This window comes from Micromesistius poutassou (genome assembly GCF_964030765.1).
Source record: "Micromesistius poutassou genome assembly, chromosome: 16".
Taxonomy (NCBI): Eukaryota; Metazoa; Chordata; class Actinopteri; order Gadiformes; family Gadidae; genus Micromesistius; species Micromesistius poutassou.
Genome location: NC_140286.1, coordinates 5,561,273 through 5,582,268, shown reverse-complemented (window position 1 = coordinate 5,582,268; position 20,996 = coordinate 5,561,273). Strand labels below are relative to the sequence as shown.

Below are 20,996 nucleotides of genomic sequence, written 5' to 3'. Positions count from 1 at the left end.
AAGGCCACACGGTCAACTCCTGATTTGAAACCCAGAGCGCCACCAAGCCCTGAAGACTTGATGGAAGCCCATGGAGTGGATGAGGAAGGGAGCACGGTGCCAGTCCGGGACAGGCCTGTCCATGTGGCCGACTTGAGAAATAGACACTTATATTCCGGAGATGGAGTGTTGAACTTGAGCACGACGAGGAGGCTAGGTTGTTTTTTGTTTGTTTATTATCATCATTGTATTCGTAAAGGGCTAGGCCTACTATGCTACATTTTCCTGTGTTAGAAAACCGTGATAAAACGTATAGACAATAGAACATATAGGCTACATAATGGTATTCAATTACATACATTGAAAATATTGAAAAGGCGTCCTTGTTAGATCTAACGGACTAGTGATAAGGTTTACTATCATGTCATTATGCATTATCATCTAAGGCCTACTAGGCTACCTAATTTTCCTCCATTTCAAATTTTCAGCAGTCGAGCGAAGAGAGGGGTTTCTGGCTGCGTCACCCATGGCCCTTTACCCCAACTACCTGGCCAACATGACGGCCATGTCAACCATTCCTCCCACCCACCACCACCACCACAGTTTGGCCCTCCCGATCTATCAACCAATGTGTTTCCCACCCTCACCCCTTGTAAGCACCCATCCCTTGGTAATAACCTGTCGTAGATAGAATAATAATAATTATTATTATTTAGACTAAATATTTTGAGTAATAATATGCTTGTTAACTCAACTTTTGTTGAGCTGCATGTCATGCAGCTTTCTTAAATCATCATAAAACAGTAGGCCTATACACCACATAGGACTATTGCAAAATGATGTTGTTTATTAAATCAATGCAATAAACGCCAATATGAACAATGAATAATTGGTAACAATATGGTTTGATTGAGATCCTTAACCGTTCTGTTCTATTGCGTGTCTGATCTGAAGGTCGACCCAAGGATCTTCTTTCGACTGAATCCTACTGGGCCCTATCAACACTTTCTAATGCCTACACCCCCACCCTTCTTCAGACCACCTTCACCACCAGCTAATGAGTGATTTTGATCGATTTGTTTTTGTAAGTTTTCTTCGTTTAATTTACCTGTATGATGTTATCTTTAATGGTTTCAAAGATGCAAAGAACTTGTCCATATCATAACCACTATAAAAAAAGTATTTTATGAATGTTTTAAATGCTTCTGAAATTAAACTGTTTTTGAACGTCCATGTTCGATTCGAGAATACATGTGAAATCGTTTTTTCTAATCGTCTGTCTAATTTTCTAGAGGCTTTCTAAAGGTTTTCAACAAACACTTAACATATCTGTAGGCCTATAAGTATACCTTCCTGATGATGACAAGACTCAAATCAATAATTAGTAGTAGGCCTACTATATCAGTTGGCCTACTACTGTTTATATAATTAACTATAAAATGAACTCAAATGACATGAAAGGCGCTTTACATAAACCACATTATATTGTTATTTGATATTTGCTGCCATCAAGTGGCTACTGTGAGTATCATCGGTTAATTTGTATGATTGCTATGGAACTGAAACCTAGCTTGGCGTAGCCATGGCAACCTAGATCTGAATACTACGCGACGTGTTATTTTGGAACCTAAACGTGCCGTATTTTATATTTATAAACTTCTCACGCCAGGCTGCAACACTGAAGCGAACTCCAAGATCGAGGAAATTTTCTGTATACGTTTTAAATCTGCTTAAATAGATTCGCACTGACTGCAAACAACTGGATATACGTCCCAATGAATGAAGTTGGATCGTCGTTATTGGAAAAGTCCAACGTTATTTACCTCTAAAACGCAACAACCTTAGCTGTTAATATTATTTATTTACACTTCTATCCTTGACAAAGTGATCTGACTGCGAGTAACAGTGGGACATGGCTGCTGTGGTCGCCCAGTCCAATTTCATCTTCGGCTTACGGAAAGGGGTGACCAATAACTTGTGTTTCGTCGACGACCAAACCGTCGTCTTTCCCAGTGGAAACAACTGTATCCGTTACAACATCGACCAGAAATGGCAGAAATTCATCCCAGGCATGTATTCTGCTTTTTTTTAAAGGGTGCAAAACACCATCCCAAATACCTTATGATAAAGGGAAGTATAATACAAACTTGTTTACGTAATATCTCATCTCATATCTTATCTTTCATCTTAATTACTTTTTATACGTTTTTTGTCTATTGCATTGTATCACGTCCCCTTGGAATATTCTTATCTCTATTTGACCCACTGCATTTCATTCAGAGAATTCTAAGCTTTTTTTTGCTGTGCAAATTGTGCACTGTTAAAAACGTGTGCTACACATATATTCTTTATGTTCTCCCACCAGGAACAGAGAAGAGCCAGGGCTTGCAGGCCCTGGCGCTTAGTGCTAACCGTCGCTACCTGGCTGTGTCGGAGCGTGGCGAAAGGCCCACCATCACTGTGTATGACCTCACGCATGAGCAGGGCCGCAAGAGGAAGGTGCTGACCGCTGGCGATGTCCCAGTAGGAGAGTTCCTATGCATAGCCTTCTCTCCCAACGCCAAGTACCTGGTGGGCCAATCAGGCGGCCCGGCGTGGACCCTGGTGTTGTGGCTTTGGGAGAGACAGAAGGTGATGGCCACAGTCAGCAGCAGCGAAGGTGACCCCGTGAACCAGGTGAGACTCTCTCTCTCTCTCTCTCTCTCTCTCTCTCTCTCTCTCTCTCTCTCTCTCTCTTTGTCTCTCTCCATTACTCATGACCGGGTGAGGTATACAAGTACATACTCTCTCTCTCTCTCTCCCCCTTGCTCCCTCCCTCCTTTCCTCCCTGTCTCTCTCTCTCTCCCTCTCCCCCCTGTCTCTCTCACTCTCCCCCCTGTCTCTCTCCCTCTCCCCCGTGTCTCTCCCTTCAGTCTCTCTCCTTCTCTCCCTCTCTCTCCCACTCCCCCCCCCCTCCGCCCCCTCTCGCACTCAGTAGTAAGGGTTCTCTTATGATCTTCCCAGGTGAGCTTCAACCCCCTGGACGACACCCAGGTGTGCGTGAGCGGGCTGGGCCTCGTGTGTCTCCTCAACTTCCGTGAGGGCATCCTGAAGCGCCAGAGCTCTGCCAAGGTGAAGGGCGTGGTCGTGCTGTGCCACGCCTGGGTGTCCGGCACGCGCGTGGTCGCCGGCACAGACATGGGCCGCCTGCTGATGATCGAGTCCGGGGAGCTGCGCTGGGACCTGGACGCCGGGATCAGACCCGTCCAACCCCTGGAGAGCAGGTCAGGGAGGGGAGTGAGAGGGTGTGGTGGTGGGGGGTTGGGTGGGGTGTGTGTGTGTGTGTGTGGGGGGGGGGTCCAATCGACGAGTCTTTGGATCAGTGGTCTGATAATTACTTTGCATCTGTGGTATGAAGAAGTGTACATGTCAACACTGTTACGTTTGTCCATCGTCACAATCCCTGGCTTAGCTTCATGCGTTGTCCATCTGTCCTGGTACAGACATACTGAGAGCAAGCAGCCAAGAGCCAAAGTGGAGAGAACCACCACCACCAGCCATGGTGTCACAGCCATCCTACCCTACTCCAAGGGCTTCATGTGCTCCGCGGGGCCCGGAACCGTCTGTGTGTTTGAGAACACAGAGGAGATGGACAGCTACCGCAAGACCAGGGAGATTCTGGTGAGACGCCTCACTGTTTGTAAAGAAACGCAGGCGATTTGGTGGACACATTCGCCAAATGTGACACATTCGCCCTTTAGTGGGCCCTTGGTGGGTCCTCAGCATAGAACCCCATCCCAAGACAGTCGTAATGCCTTGCTCTACCAAGTCGAGCTACAGAGGATTCAGCTATATATTGTTGTAGCAGGGTATCCACGCCCTGTTTCTGTCTACTTGCATGCTCATGCTAATGCTAACGGCGACGGTGGGTTTTTCTGGCCCCAGATCCCACCTGACCCATGCAGCAATGAGCCCAGCCAGGCCCAACAACAGGAGGTGGCCACGCTGTGCCTTAGCCCCGGGGAGGAGACCCTGGCTCTCAGCACCATGCAGGGACAGCTCTATGCCATCAACCTGATCTCCACAGAGATCAGCAGGGTATGAAGCACCAGCACAACATCCGCTAACACCACCTTGATCGCTCCACCACAATCATTCAAACACCACCACCACCATCTACACTATCTCCACCTCCACCATCACCATCTCTACCATCACTATCACGGTCAACATCACCTCCACCACCAATAACACTACAAAAAATCTCCACCACCAACATCAGCATCACCACCGCCACCAAAACCAACACCTTAATCATCACAAACTCCACCAACAACCCCAACGCCATCTCCACATTCAACACCACCGCCACCATCACCACCATTACAATCAGGCAAAAGCTTATAAGCATGTGCTATCCGTGTTCTTCCACTAGGGGGAGCAAGCACATTTTGAGTTCCTGTCCAGCTCCTTGCACTCCAAGCCCATCACGGGTCTGTCCATCTGCATCCGCAAGCCGCTAGTGGCCAGCTGCTCCCTGGACCGCTCAGTCCGCGTCTGGAACTATGACACCAAGTTAGAGACCCTACAGCCTTCTATTAGAATGACTGGTGCTGTGTGTAACTTAACAAAACTAAATGCATAAGCCAATGGGATAAACTGTTGGTTGGTTTATATATTTTGCATAATTAACTTTAATTAAATTTCGTGTTTGGTGTGATAACATTACTTTGTTTCCTTTAATCCAAATTATTAGAGGTATTGTCAAATTAACCTTTTGCCAATCATAAAAAAATAATTAATTTATCATTTTTTTAATACAAATATAATAATATAAAATGTTGATTAAAAAATAAGGCATTCAAAGTTATTTGCTAATGATACTTTTCCTTGGTTCTCTCTGGTTATCTGGGGTTCTTTCTGGAACTCTCTGCTTCTTTCTGGAACTCTCTGGTTCTCTGGGGTTCTCTCTGGTTCTCTTTTCTACTCTCTGGTTCTCTTGGGTTCTCTCTGGTTCTCTTTTCTTCTCTGGTTCTCTGGGGTTCTCTCTGGTTCTCTTTTCTACTCTCTGGTTCTCTTGGGTTCTCTCTGGTTCTCTTTTCTTCTCTCTGGTTCTCTTTTCTTCTCTCTGGTTCTCTTTTCTACTCTCTGGTTCTCTTGGGTTCTCTCTGGTTCTCTTGGGTTCTCTCTGGTTCTCTTTTCTGCTCTCTGGTTCTCTTGGGTTCTCTCTGGTTCTCTCTGGTTCTCTACGGGCTCTTTTCATCAGTGTGCTGGAGCTCTACAAGGAGTTCCAGGAGGAGGCCCACAGTGTGTCGCTGCACCCCTCTGGCCTCTTCCTCCTGGTGGGCTTCACCGACAAGCTGAGGATGATGAATCTGCTTATCGACGACATCCGCATTATCAAGGAATTCACTTTGCGCGGCTGCCGAGAGGTGTGTGAATGTGTGTGTGTATATGCTTCTGTGTGTGTGTGTGTGTGTGTGTCTGTGTGTGTGTGTGTGTGTGTGTGTGTGTTTGTATGTGTGCCTACACGTACACATGAACATGTACATGAATTGCACATACAGTATATTCCACAAAGCAGGTGAATGTAGTGCTTTTACTTTAAGTCTCAATGGGTGTCTCTGACCCCCTCCTTCCCTCCCTCCTTCCCTCTCTCCCTCTCTCTCTCCCTCGCTTCCTCCCTCCCTCTCTCCCTCTTTCTCTTTCTCTCTCCCTCGCTTCCTCCCTCCTCTCGCTTCCTCCCTCCTCTCGCTCTCTCTCTCGCTCTCTCTCTCTCCCTATCTCTCTCTCTCTCTCTCCAGTGTGTGTTCAGCCATGGCGGTCATCTGTTTGCAGCAATCAATGGAAATGTCATCCACATCTACTCGGTCACCACATTCGACAACATGCTGACCCTGAAGGGACACAATGGGAAGGTCAGTGTTCAGATGAGACTTCACATCATATAAGGTCAGCCCAGACAAGATAAGATAAGGTTAGGTGAAGGTTAGGGGACAGTATGGTAAGTTAAGACAAAATTAAGCCAAGATGAAACAAAATAAAGACTACAAAAAAGATAAAAGTTAATGAATTATTCCAATCACGGTGAAATATTTAGTAATTCTTGTTAAAGGGCTATCTTCCTGTGTCGGTCTGTCTATTGGCCGGCCTGTCTGTCTGTGCGTCTGTCCGTGGGCCGGTCAGGTTCAGGCCGTGGCGTGGAGCGTGGACGACAGCCGGCTGGTGTCGTGCGGCACGGACGGCGCCGTGTACGAGTGGAACGTGCACAGCGGCAAGCGCGAGTCGGAGAACGTGCTCAAGTCCTGTGTCTACGCGGGCGTGGCCATCTCCTCCGACGCTAGGACCATCTTCGCCGCTGGAACCGCTCTCAAGGAGATCCAAGACTCTCAGGCGAGTGTCGGCGGTGGGCCCGTGGCGTCGCTACTGAGGGTTCAAACGGTTTGACGCAGAATCGTAATGAGGAGCCTTTGACCGTTTAAGGCAGAATTATACGCTAATTATACAGCGCCGAACAGCCACCGTATTTGACAGACTCTAGGCCACCTGTTGATCTACAGCTCCGGCCCACTATGTATCTAGAGCTCATAATTTTGGGTTCATTTATCCTACAATTTTCCCATTATAAAGATCACCAGATGCGGAAAAATCCCAGACACAGAGCCATCAATGCAATGCAAAAAATAACATGAGACCCTAGAAGCCTATAACATAGAAGTCTGATGCAGTCTGTTCAGGGTGTGTGAGATTGACCTGGTTCCACAGGTCCTGAGGGAGGTGTCCGGGGACGACGTGACCTACACGGCCCTCGCCCTGTCCCGCTCCGGGAAGGTCATCTTCACCGGGACCTCCAGCGGCACCGTCAGGGTGATCAGGAACCCCTTGCCCCTGCAGAAGGACTGGACCGAGTACCAGGCCCACTGCGGCCCCGTCACCAAGGTGCACCCTGGGAGTCCAAAGGGTTCTAACGTTGATGCTTATTGAAATGTGACAAGAGGAATCGCTATTGCTTGTCCTCAGAAACCCAGAGAGCCTCACTTTGCATGTGGCAGAAGATAGTGTTAAAGCTGCACCTTTATCGTTTTGGCTCGTTTTATCTCTATCGTCATTCAGAGGAGGATTTACAGATTAATAAAGCACCTTCTCTTTTTTCTTCTCTGAAAAGCCTGGTTAAGTATCCCCTCGCTTGGTTTAGGATGCAGAATTTTCCCTTGTATCAGATGATTAACTTTAGCGATGTTCGGCCAATCGATTTTTTTGAGCAATTACCCTCCCAGGGGGTATTCTTTGGAGACTCATATGTTACATGTAGGACGGCCTTACAGCAACGGCTACATGTGAAATGTCAAAGGTAACACAGGTTTGAATATGGAGGAGTAAGGGACCTACAATCCGGGCCGGCCCAAGCCTTTTTGGGGCCCTAAGCAGAATTTGTTTCAAGTCTTTGGGGCACCCCCTCCCACCACCGCGGAGTCATCTGTGCTTGATGATTATTGACACAAACGGCACACCATGTCACATTATAAATTGCATTAATACAGGAATGGATTGTGAACTACTGTCCCCCTGGGCAAAGAAGCATAAAGACCCCCCTCCTCCAATTTGTGCAATAGTGGGTGTAAAGGTGTAGTGGAGTGGGGCGGGTCTGGGGGTCCTCCTCCAGAAAATTTTGAATTTTGTAGATGTGATTTCCTGTGTTCTGGTGCAGCTTGGGGATGGCCAGCTGGAGATGGGCAATACCTTAATTTGTTCAGATTCATAGCCTATAACCTGACTTGCAGGGCCTTCACAAGAGAACAGATATAGCACTGGGTCTAGTTGCCCCCAAACCATAACCCTACTTTAAAGGCCTAGCCTATATTAGGAATTTCATGATTTAGAGGGCTTTAGATATATCACATCACATATTGTGTGATATAATTCAGACATCAACCCATAACCCATTTTGCATGATTAAGGAAGCCCCATTTAGACATATCACATTCGGTATTTGATCTGGGGCCCCATTGAGAGGGTCATCCCTGTATTAATTTAGTTGTTATTTACCCCAAACCAGTGTCTTTTTAACCTCAGAGGGTACTGAAATCACTTAATATTTGAAGTGAAACACTAAGTGTGGTTTACTGAACTTGAATTGGATAAAAAAAATCAACACAATTGGACACACTGACGGCAGAGTCAACCATGCAAGGTGACAGTAGGATCGTCTGGAGCAGTTAGGGTTAGGTGTGATGGACACTTCAACCCTCAGCCGACTTCTTATGTAAAGAGTCTCTCTCTCTCTCTCTCCCTCTGCCTCTCGCCCCTCTCTCTCTTTCCCTCCCTCCTCCTCTCTCTCTCTTTCTCTCTGTCTCTCTCCATCTCTCCCTCCCCCCCTCTCTCTCTCTCCTCTCTTTCTCTCTCTCTCCATCTCTCTTTCTCCCACTCCCTCTCCCTCGCTCTCCCCCTCTCTCTCTCTCTCTCTCTCTCTCTCTCTCTCTCTCTCTCTCTCTCCATCTCTCCCTCTCTCTCGCTCTCTCTCTCTCTCTCTCTCTCTCTCTCTCCCTCTCCCTCTCTCCCTCTCTCCCTCTCTCTCTCTCTCCCCCCACCTCTTGCCTCAGGTGCTGGTGACGTTTGACGACCAGTTCCTACTGACAGCCTCGGGCGACGGCTCTCTTCTGGTCTGGAAGATCCTGGACAAGGAGGGCCGGGGTCTGAGGGACAAGGAGGTCTCCTACACTGAGGAGATCCTCATCACCAAGACGGACCTGGAGGAGAAGGTCTGGGGGGCAGGGGGTTTGTGAGTGTGTGTGTGTGTGTGTGTGTGTGTGTGTGTGTGTGTGTGTGTGTGTGTGTGTGTGACTCATGTGTTTGCAAAATTGGGATTATGTTATTATTATTATTATTTAAATGTCCATCATTTCTTTATCGGAATCTTTGGCAACATCTGTGTTCTATTACGATCGTTGGTCGTGTCATTGTTTTCTATCAGGGCAATATTAAATCGATGTTCCAGTACATTAATATTGTGTGTGTGTGTGTGTGTGTTTATACCTGTCCTGCAGAACCAGAACATGCAGGAGCTGAAGACCCGGGTGGAGGAGCTGAGGATGGAGAAGGAGTACCAGCTCCGCCTGGGTGACAACCGCTACAACGAAAAGATCAAGGAGCTCTCTGAGACCTTCATCCTCGAGATCGAGTCTCTCAAGGCCAAAAACCAGGTAGCCTAGAGACCCAAGGATCAGGTTGCCTAGAGACCAGTTACCAGGTAGCCTAGAGAACAGGAACTAGGTAGACTAGAGACCCAAGGACCAGGTATCTCAGAGACAGAGAACCAGGTAGACTAGAGACCCAAGAACCAGGTAGCCTAGAGACCAGTTACTAGGTAGAGGGTTAGGGTTAGAGACCAGGAACCAGGTGGACTAGAGACCAGGAACCAGGGACATTATAGATGTAGAGCCAGGTAGACTAGAGTAGACACGTAGTAGTGAATTTTCATTGTTTTCATTGTTTATATTCAAACTTTATCCCCTGCCTCAGGGAGCACTTATGTTGGAAAATACCACCTCCCACCTCTCAATGAACATATTGAATACTATGACTATATATGTGTCATATGTGTCTGTTTAGTATGTTTAGTTTTATTATGTGCATGAAAGAAAACCCCCAAAGCCAGAAGTTGAGATGGGAAAAACAATTGTATAAATATTTCAAAAAATATGTTACATAATGTTTCACCTTCAAACTCTACTCCCTGTTGTGGGTTTGATTGTTTCCTCTGGCACTTTGAGGAGAAGCCTCTCTGAAGGAGGAAAACAACTCCACAGGCTAGAGAGGCTCCAAGGTTTTAGAAAAAAGACACACACACACACACACACACACACACACACACACACACACACACAAACACAGACACAAAGATGGAATAAAAGCACAGAAACATTTGGAACACTGAGACCTTTGAAAGGGATATCAGTCGTCAGTTAGAGACTCTTTATCTCTCTAGCCACTCTACCGTGGCAGGGCTGGAAGCCTTCAAATGACATGCCCTGTGTCGAGAGGGAAGCTCCATTATGAACCAAAATTATATAAAATAAGATGATACTTTCGGGTGTAGGCTGGCAGTAGAAAGTACAGGACAGTTATAGAAATGGGAAAAAATTGATAGAAAATAGACATAATTTGTATTATTATTGCAATTTTATTAATATTATGCTTACTATTATTATTGTGATAACTATTGCTATTATAATTTTTACAATTATTGTAATTATGATTATCGTTATTATTATTAGAAACTATCTGGCTCTTGGCTGTCAGGAAAACTCTTAAGCTGTAAGGCTGTAGCCTTTATCCAAACTCTTGTACAGTTGAGCACTGAGCACTGTGCTATTATAGACTGCGCTGAGTGGGTGTATGTGTGTGTGTGTGTGTGTGTGTGTGTGTGTGTGTGTGTGTGTGTGTGTGTGTGTGTGTGTGTGTGTGTGTGTGTGTGTGTGTGTGTGGATGAAGATAATGGAAGAAGAGCGGGAGAAGCAAGCGGTGGCACACCAGGAGGCCCTGACTGAGTTCAGGGAGACATTCTCCAAAGAACTGCAGGACTCGGGTACCAGTCTGTCTGTCTGTCTGTCTGTCTGTCTGTTGGTGTGTCTGTATCTTGACCTGTCTGTCCGTCCCTCTGTCCATATGTATGTATGTTGTCTGTCTGGGCCGTATGGATGATCTGTCTGTCTACCTGTCTCTCTGTTTATATATATCTGTCCATTTCAATGCCTGTCTGTCTGTCTGTCTGTTGGTGTGTCTGTATGTTGACCTGTCTGTCTGGGCCGTATGGATGGTCTGTCTGTCTACCTGTCTCTCTGTTTATATATCTGTCCATTTCAATGCCTGTCTGCTGTCTGCCCCCCCCCCCCTCCCCCCCCCCCCCACACACACACATACACTCCTCTGTCCTGTCCTCCAGAGTCGTCCAACAGCCAGAAGCTGCTGCTGGAGTACTCTAAGAACACGGAGCTGCAGCGGCAGAACCAGGCCCAGCAGGAGGAGTACGCGGGGCAGCTGGAGGCCATGGAGAAGGGCCGGGCCCGCGCCCTGGAGGAGCTCACCCTCTCCTACCAGGCCAAGCTGCACGACAAGACTCAGCAGCTGGCCAAGGTGGGCCCCACGCACCTGGGAGGGGTGGGGGGGGGGGGGGGGTGGTCTTGCGTTGTTTTCGTTGTGTTTCCGTTTGTTTTGTTTGTTTTTCCCCTTTTTAGTTTTGTTTCGTTTTGTATGTTGTTGTTTTTTTCCGGGCTGAGGGTTGACTGACGGGCTACGTAGTATCCCCACGGGTAGGACCCATGACCACTATTAGATACTTCACTTTGAGCTAGGACACATCTTCCTTGAGTGTGAGTGGTATGATGAGCGGTGTTGTATACGAATGCTGCAAACGTGGCGTTATGCTCATAGGTGTCTGAGGAGCGTCACCCTCTCTCATGCGCGGCCAACAGCATCAGCTGCTGCCCAGACAGAGCTCCACACATGTCATCCCAAAAAGAATGGGGCCCTTCACAAACTGGTTGAGGAACAGAATTTGACCCTTTTTTTTCCGACCACTTTGTTGGAGATCAAAGAAGACATGATAAGGCGTTTTAAAACAAAACCAGAAGCATGATTGGTTTACTTAGTTTTTTAGTTTTTTTGGGGGGTCTCGTATAGACACAGTACCATACACATATACAGGTTCCCATACGTAGGACATTATTGACCACTGGTTATGCATTGAACTCACTTACTGATTGGTGTGATGTGCTGTAGTGCCAGAACGAGGCCACGGTGAACCAAGAGGCGTCCTTGGAGATCAGACAGCAGATGGAGGAGGACTACGACTTGGAGTTCCAGATGATGCAACAGGACTATGAGAAGAGGCTCTGCTCGGAGAAGGAGACGTACCTCATCCTCAAGGGAGAGTCGGGCATCATGAAGAAACAGGTGAGGATGTGGAAGCCAGCGGGGGGGGGGGGAAGTGATTCATGTGTGGGTCAGGATGCAATTCTTCCATCGGCAGGTTTCAAACATTGTTTCAGTCTCACATACTTGCCTATGTTAACCGGAGGATTCCACTAGAGGGCAGACCCTATAGACCTCCCGAATTTGCATAATATAAACAATAAACAAGGCCACACTCGAGGAGTATGCTACTGCCTACTAAACGCCGACAGGGTCCCATCCCCATACCAATAGCCCTATAGTTTATGTGCAGATTACATAATGAGGACACATCGTGTTCATTTCTGTGGACGTATACGTTTGGGTGCTCAGGCATCATGAGCACGTAAACGCAAAGTGGTTAAAAGCAAGTATATCCCCGGCCCTAGCGAAAACATAGTAATGGTACCGGCCCTGTCTCTCTTCATCTCCCTCCCTGTATCTCTCCCCCTCTCCCCCCCTCTCTTTCTCCCTGTGTCTCTCTTTCCCTCTCTCTCTCTCCATCTCTCTCGTCCCCTCTCTGTCTCTCTCCATCCCTCTCCCTGTGTCTCTCGTCCCCTCTCTCTCTCCATCCCTCTCCCTGTGTCTCTCGTCCCCCCTCTCGCTCCATCTCTCTCGTCCCCTCCCTCTCTCTCCATCTCTCTCCCTGTGTCTCCCGTCCCCTCTCTCTCTCTCTCCATCTCTCGTCCTCTCTCTCTCTCCATCCCTCTCCCTGTGTCTCTCATCCTCTCTCTCTCTATCCATCTCTCTCGTCCCCTCTCTCTCTCTCCATCCCTCTCCCTGTGTCTCTCGTCCTCTCTCTCTATCCATCTCTCTCGTCCCCTCTCTCTCTCTCTCCATCCCTCTCCCTGTGTCTCTCGTCCTCTCTCTCTATTCATCCCTCTCCCTGTGTCTCTCGTCCCCTCTCCCTCTCCATCCCTCTCCCTGTGTCCCTGTGTCTCTCGTCCCGTGTCCAGCTGGACAGCCTACGTCGGGAGGTGGAGGAGCGTTGTGGGGACATTGAGCGGCTGAAGAAGGAGGCGACCAGGCTGCAGGGGGTCATCCGCTCCTTGGAGACCGACATCCTGGGCCTGAAGAAGGAAATCAGTGAGCGGGTGGAGACCATCCAGGACAAGGTGGGAGCTGCTGGGATCCCACTGTAGACAAGTCTTTCCAGGGGTGCAAACTTTTAGGTGAAACTTTGCTGTTTTTAACTCAAATAGGGCATCCACGTGATTGTGTAGATCTGCAATCTGCAAAAAGAAAACACATATCATTGTATATCATTAATCATCCATTAGATATATCAAGCTAATTTTTTGATTTTTGATTGTTATCAGTGAGATATTATGCCGTTTATATAGTTAACTTTTTTTAACTAATTGTCGTAAACATTGCTCTTGCTGCTTTAAAATATAGGAAAGCAGGCCAACTAAAAAATTCTTTTTTTTTTCCTTTTTGTTAGCACTGCTTCATATAATAGGTCTGAACATCGCTGACAGGCTTTTATGTGTCACTTAAACAGAGTGTGTTTAGAAAAAGGTAGCATGAATCATAAAAGGGGCCTGGGCCATGCATTGCTCATATTCTTTCTGGCAAAAAAATGTTGTCACCTTTTTGGGCCATCACCAGTTTGCACTCCTGCTTTCTGCATGAATTCTGGGAAACCCAACTCCTCTTGAGTGTGTGTGTGTGTGTGTGTGTGTGTGTGTGTGTGTGTGTGTGTGTGTGTGTGTGTGTGTGTGTGTGTGTGTGTGTTTTGGAGTTTGGAGATCAGGATAAGTAGATATGTCAGTAGATATATAAGTTTTATATCATAAATGAATAATGATGAGCATATACAACCTGACAACCTGTCAATTATCAATTTTGAGGTTTGAAACGTCAGTGCGAAGGAAAACGTTGTTTTAGTTTGATACCATACTTAAAATTAGCTTTTATGTAAATTTTATGATTCTCAAATAGACACGCAGGCACATTCCCTTCCTAACACACACACACACACACACAGACACACACACTGCCACCTTCTAACCAACACACTCCTCCCCTCCAGGAGAAGGTGATCTACGAACAGGGGAAGAAGAACCAGGAGCTGGAGAAGATCAATTTCTTACGGAACAGCATGCTGGAGGAACAGAAGAAGAGCATGGCCCCCCGCGACAACGCCATCACAGAAATGAAGGAGCAGATTCAAGAGGTAGTGTGTGTGTGTGTGTGTGTGTGCGTGTTTGTGTGTGAAAGCAGGTTTGAGTGTTCGTGTGTGAAAGCAGGTATGAATGTTTGTGTGTGGCGTGTGTACGTGTGTTGTGGTGTGTTCCTGTGTGGCGCATATGCATGGTTTGTGGTGTGTATGTGTGTGCGTGTGTTTATGGGTGAAAGGAGGTATGAATATTTGTGTTTGGTGTGTGTGCATGTGTGTGGTGTGTGTTGTGGTCGCTGTTGATGTAGTTGTGGTTGTGCTTGTGCAGATGGAGGCGGAGCTGAAGCACTTCCACGAGAAAAACACTGAGCTGGAGCTCCATGTGTCCGACCTCAAGCTGAAGCTGAGGGCCACAGCCAAGGAGAGGAACAAGGAGATGCAGAAGGTATTTACCAAACCCACATACGTGCACACAATGCAACCAATGCAAAGCCATTAAATACTTTCTCCTCTCTGTCTTCTTCTTCTTCTTCTACCCTCTCCTGCCGTCTGCCCCTCCCCCTCCTCAACTCTCCTCATCTCCTCCTCCTCCCCTCCTCTCTTCTCCCTCTCTTCTCCTCTCCTCCTCCCCTGTCGCCTCCCATATCCTCCTCTCTCTTCCTCCCCTCTCTTCTTTCCTCTCCTCCTCCCTCCTCTCCTCTCTCGTCTCCTCCTCTCCTCCTCCCCCCTTCTCCTCTCTCCTCCTCTCCTCTCCTCCTCCCTCCTCTCCTGCCCTCCTCTCTCCCCCCTCTCCTCTCTCCTCCTCTCCTCTGCTCCTCCCTCCTGTCCTCTCTCCTCTCCTTCTCCCTCTCCTCCTCTCCTCTTCTCCCCCCCTTCCTCCTCCCTCCTCTCCTGCCCTCCTCTCTCCTCCCCTCCTCCTCTCCTCCTCCCCCTCTCCTCTCTCCTCCTTTCCTCTCCTCCCTCCTATCCTCTTTCCTCCCCTCCTCTCTTTTCCCCTCTTCTCCTCCCCATCTCTCCTCCTCTCCTCTCCTCCTCCGTCCTGTACTCTCCTCCTTCCCCCTCTCCTCTCTCCTCCCCTCTCCTCCTCTCCTCTCCTCCTCCCCCTCTCCTCTCTCCTCCTCTCCTCTCCTCCTCCCTCCAATCCTCTCTCCTCCCCTCCTCTCTTACCCCCCCCCCCCCCCCTCCTCTCTTCCCTCTCTTACTCTCCTCCTCTCCTCCTCCCTCTTCTCCTCTCTTTCTCCCCCTCTCTCCTCCTCTCCTCTCCTGTAGGTTAAGCAGTCTGAGGCCCTGGTGCGCAGGTTCCAGGTGGACCTCCACGGGTGTGCCGCGCTCCTCCAGGAGCCCGGGCAGCTGAAGAAGGCCGTGCAGGAGATGTATGGCTGCTACGTACGGCCCGGCGACGCGGTGAGAGAGAGAGGAGGGGCCGAGTGGATTCTATCATTATAAGGGCCAAGGCCAAGGAGAGAGCTAGATTGAAAACGAGGGAGAGAGAAAGAGAGAAAGAGGCAGGCAAAGGCAGCAATATAGTGGACACAATGCTGCATTGTGTGTGTGTGTGTGTGTGTGTGTGTGTGTGTGTGTGTGTGTGTGTGTCTGTGTGTTGAAAGGTACCATGACAGAGAGAGAGAGAGACAGAAAGAGAGAGTGAGAGACAGAGATAGAGAGAGAGGAACAGACAGAGAGAGAGAGATATAGAGAGAGAAAGGAACATACAGAGAGAGAGAGTGCACAGTCAATAAAGAAATCCACACATGCTCCGTCTTAGACTAATCACTGAGCTGGGGGTGGTCGTTGCTTGATGGGCCAGAGCTGTTGCCACACACTCACAGCTGTTAAAACGAAAACACACATAAACTCTCTCCCTTTTAGAAGGCACAACTCCAATACAACTCTATATTCAGCAATACATTAGTAAAGTAAGAATGGTGAAAAGCACTATCCTAATTGAACAAGGTGTGTGTGTGTGTGTGTGTGTGTGTGTGTTTGTGTCTGTGTGTGGAGAGGAGGGTGTTCATGACTCGTTGGAAGACCCGCGTCTCATTGGAAGAGCCTTCAGAAACAAAAGCACAACCTTTAGAGAACTGCATAAATGTTCTCTCTTCACTTAAATGAGCATACCTCAAGCATACTTCAGCATACTTAGCAAACTGAAGCATGCTTAAGCACACTTACTAAGCACACATGGACCGCACAGGGAGAGAATATCATAAACAAGTTTTTAATTTTTTTTCTACTGTTTATGTGCGGCCTGTTTTCTTCGTGTTCCTTCTTTGTGTGTGTGTGTGTGTGTGTGTTGTGTGTGGGCCCCCCGGCCCTCCAGGTGGAGATAGTGGGCGTGGACGAGGACATCCAGAGGGAGTGGGCACGGCAGCGGGACCACTTGGAGAAGACAGTGGGCTCCCTGAAGGTCCAGCTGGCCAAGGACTCTGAGCTGCAGCAGCAGAAGAACCTCAAGCTCCTGCGGGTGAGCTGCCTATCCCTAACCCTAACCCTCAGCGTCTTTACCTTCCTCTGGGTTACTGTCACTGTGGAGTTACTTTTCAGTTACTTTTCTGTGACTAGTTACCTTTTGTAACGGTACCATTTGTTACTTTTGTTACTTTTTGTAACTGAGACCATATTCTTGTTTTCGTGCTATTTCCTGGCCTTTCCCTAACTTTTCATGCCTTGTTCTGCTGCGCGGCTTGCAGGAGAACATGTCTCTGATCCAGGAGATCAATGAGCTGCGGCAGGAGCTGCAGACAGTGAGGGCTCAGCTCCACGGCAAGCAGCTCCAGAGTGGTGTCACCGCGCGCAAAAAGGGCAACAGAGGCAGCCCCGCCGACCACCACGCCGGTAATGCAATCACAACAAACCATCAAAATTGTAGAACCCGCAACATAAAAAGACTGTGCTGCAGGAGTAGATGAGCACAGATGAGTACAGAGAGGACAATAGGAATAGACTTGCACATGCACACAGAGCTAGCTCAAAAACATCATCAAAGCATCAAAAACTTATTTAAAATACTTAAAATATTTGCATTGCAAATAGTTTGTATATAGTTTTCTGCCAGGCCAGTGTGACCTACCCCATTCGAGTTATAAGTGTCTTAAGTGTCTGTCCCTTTGTTTTAAATGTTGACTGGCAATGGACTTTATTCACGCTAGAAGGGTGATGGAACCGAATGCAAAATCATTAGGCATTTACAAAGCTTAAAGTTAAAGCTACTGTAGGGTAAGATTCAAGAGACCAGAAAAGAGCACAATTTTTAAACTAATCAACCCAAAATCCCTCTCCGGGGGGGTTGGAGGGTTTGGTTTAAGTTCTAGGACGGGGTTAGGGTCAGTGGGTTAGGGTTAACCTATTAACCATAATCTTAGTTAACGTGAACAACTGCAATCGCTTACGGCCTCAAAGGAAGTGCATTTGATGGGTAGTGTCGGCTCTTGTAAATGACTGGGGGAGCTATGATCTTTGAAATATAACACTCATCAATGAAATCAAGTCATTCTGATGTGTGACTTCTAGTCACAAGGTGGGAGCTGCAAGTGTTAAAGGACAAAGGCTGTACTGGCCCTTTAACAGTAATGCTGCATTTATGTTTAGCGGCGAGGAGCCAGTCGGCGGAGAGCTCCAGCCCGGTGAAGCGCCTCAACTTCCAGGAGGAGGCGGAGAGGATCATCCAGCTGCAGCGCTCCCAGATCCAGCAGCTGAAGCAAGACCTCCGGCTCCAGGAGTCAGCCTTCAGACTCCCCTCCGCCTCCACCTCCACCACCACCACCGCCACCGCCGCCACCACCACAACCACCAACACCACCGCAACCAGGCTGCCCAAGCTGTAGACGAGGAGGAGGACACTCCATCCACGTCAGGCATCTCAAAGGGCTTCACACCTCTGAGTTTACGCTTCACACAATGCACATTTTATGAAAATAAAAAAGATAAGAACGTTGTTAAAAATGGATACACTATATCTGTCTTTCTGTCACTGTTTGTCCACTTGAACAACGTATGTATATTTCAGGGATTTAAGCCGTCAGTTTCGTGTGATTATCATTACAGGGGAAACATCATTGATCAAACTTGTCTTAACGGAAAGCTTGGTGAGATCAGGGAGCCCCGGTCACTAGGAGGTTTTCCCATTCTGTACTCTTTCCCCAGGCTTCTTCCATTGATTCAGGGCAGCAAAGCACTTTAGAGCGCTTGTTACAGGTGACCCCCAGGGGACTGTAACTGGGATTAATGTAAATCACATCGACTTGACCGACCGGAGTCAGTTCAGACATTCAGTTCAGGGAAAATTAATCGTATACATTGATAATGCTTTATAATACTATGCACGCAGATACAGTACATGATTTGTGTCAACATGTCGACTGAGATTAACGGGCTATCTATAATCCTGATGAATCAAATGATCTGTGTTTTGAATTTTTTGCAAAAACAAAAGTAATACCAATCCATTCATTGTACTGCTCCTCCACTAACTACCCTAACCACCATTTGCATTATTCAGAGACCCAAATATATAATCTCTTATGCTTTTTCATCAGTTATGCATCTTTTTTTATTTCCTGAAGCTACACAAAGGCAGCATTCAGAGAGAGTGTCCATTGTGGTTAATCTGAGGGTTAGCAGTGGCCCTAGCGCTAGTGTAGCATGACGCTATCCTCACAGTTACAAGAACGCTATTATTCTAGTCGAGTGATTTCACCACAGCCTTGACAGCAGCACACACGCACACACACAGACACAATGGGAGAGAATGGGTCTGGGTTTCATGTATGTGTGTGTGTGTGTGTGTGTGTGTGTGTGGTTTTCATATGTATGTGTGTATCAGGGGTCTGATCTCCTCGGTGCAACCCTCACTATGATGTCACCAGCCCCCCACCACCACCACCAACACGACCCTATCCCTCATCGATCGCACACAGCGCTGTTTTCCCGCCTCAGGGAGGACAAAATGGCCCTCTGTTGTGTGATAAAACCAAATGGTGGTGAGTGGTGTGTGTGTGTGTGTGTGTGTGTGTGTGTGTGTGTGTGTGTGTGTGTGTGTGTGTGTGTGTGTGTGTGTGAGACAAGTCACCCCATGCACTTGATCCCCCCTCAGAGTAGGTGTCTGTGTTCAACTATGAGGATGCGTCAATGATAGGTCTGTGTGTAACCCCCACGACACTTCAGCCCCCCCCCCCCATAGGGACGTGGCCACATGACGATGCCTTCTGACAACATGCTGCAAGACCACTTTGCCTGGTGCCTGTCTTGGAACTAAAGACACTGTTGCACACACTAGTTGTTGTTTTTGCTGTCGTTCTCAAAGCATGTCAATACCGTCTCCTCGTGGGCAGCTTTAGCCGCATGTCGGGAGGTACGAACGCGATGCTGAAAGAGATGCCACTGATTGACGCAGAAGGCCAGGGCAACCTAAACAGACGACGCTCTCACTCTACTTGACTTAAGCGTCAAGACGAATTGGTGTTTTTCCTGGAGGCGGATAGAATGTATATTTTTCTACTTTTTTTGTGCGTACGTTTTGAATGCAACGCCGTCAAGGCCATGAGATTGCACTCTCCTCGCCGTCAGCACCTGCTCACCTATGCCCGCTGAGGGCCTCTGAATGGAGCCGATGCGCAACGCCTCCGTTTCTGCCGCATGATTGATCGGGTAACCTGCCTTAATCATTCATTCACCAATCTATTCCAAAGAGCAGTTAGAGCCGTGTTCAGGCAGGCATCGATTGGTGTTTTACTTGTTCATTTGTTCTACACACACATACACACACACACACACACACACACACACACACACACACACAGGTAGGCCTATCTGTATTTACTCTCAGTAGTCATTAAAAAAAGTAGTTTGCATCTTATCCTATTGCTTTAAATTGAACGGAAGGATAGACAGCCAACAGCCAACATAACTCCCCGGCATTGTGCAGGAAAGGCTACAGCAGGGGTTAGCAACCCACTGCTCCAGAGCCGCATATGGCTCTTTCATTCCTCTGCTGCATTTGAAAGAAATATATTTTATTATATATTTATATAATATTCTTATTACGAATATATATATTTTTCCTTAGCCACCCTCGAACCATGGATAAATCCAAGAAAAGAATAGCTTCTGAAGAAAACAGAACATTTAATGCTACCTGGGCAGATTAATTTGCCTTCACTGTTGACGAAAGTGGTTTACCTGTATGCTTAATATGTGGTGAGAAATTATCAAACAACCAAAAGTCAAATGTTGCAAGACATTTCCAGAATTAACACACAGCCTTTCATGAAAAGGATGGAGATGAGAGAAGAAAAGCCGTTTCGGAACTCTACAGGTGAAAGGAGGCATAGCCCTGCAGATGGTGGAGGAGGTTTTGGCATTCGAGCGCAAGTTGACAGTGTTGGCCAGAGATTTACAGAGAGGTACACTGTCTCTCCTCCCCTCTTTGAGAGAGTTCAAACAATCTCACAATACAATAAATTCAGAGTTCTTGCAGTCTGCAACGCTTGACAACTGTTCTTGAAGATGTCTGTCAGAAGGCCATTCTTACTCAAAATCACAAATGGAGTAATGTTTAAAACCTTCCCAAACCGGACAATCTTGTGTTCGAAACATGGAATGCCAAAATGGTAATGTAATAATTATCAACCTTAATTTTGGGGGCCCCCCCAGGTACTTGGGGCCCTACGCGCTCTGCGTACTCTGCGTATGGGGAGCAGCGGCACTGCTGAAACAAGTATGCATTTGGAGTCCTGTCGATCTTCGGATATACGTACGTCCGTTTGTGAGCGGGTCTTCTCCAACATGAACTTATTTAAAAACAAACATCGCTCGGGCGTCACAAACGACAGTTTACAGTCCTGTGTGGAGATGAAGGTGGTGACGTCTTTACAGCCCCGATGTGGAGAGGCTGTGCACTGAGGTTCAGGAGCAAAAATCAAACAATTCTTGTAATTGGCTATTATTTTTCAAATATAGATTTTACATT

At 47.5% G+C, this 20,996-nt stretch overlaps 1 protein-coding gene across 1 annotated transcript; it reads left to right on the top strand.

Annotated features, from left to right (window-relative positions):
* Window positions 1-1,891: 1,891 nt before the first annotated feature.
* cfap57 (cilia and flagella associated protein 57) lies at window positions 1,892-19,224 on the top strand (the record flags this gene model as incomplete). Its single annotated transcript, XM_084481454.1, has 22 exons — window positions 1,892-2,048; window positions 2,345-2,655; window positions 2,983-3,242; window positions 3,462-3,639; window positions 3,904-4,056; window positions 4,394-4,533; window positions 5,225-5,390; window positions 5,763-5,876; window positions 6,145-6,351; window positions 6,724-6,897; window positions 8,559-8,717; window positions 9,003-9,158; window positions 10,903-11,091; window positions 11,737-11,910; window positions 12,864-13,022; window positions 13,943-14,086; window positions 14,358-14,474; window positions 15,299-15,433; window positions 16,350-16,493; window positions 16,720-16,864; window positions 17,618-17,747; window positions 19,209-19,224. The coding sequence occupies 22 exons, from the start codon at window positions 1,892-1,894 to the stop codon at window positions 19,222-19,224; spliced, it is 3,528 nt and encodes a 1,175-aa protein (XP_084337580.1).
* Between the last annotated feature and the right edge of the window lie 1,772 nt (window positions 19,225-20,996).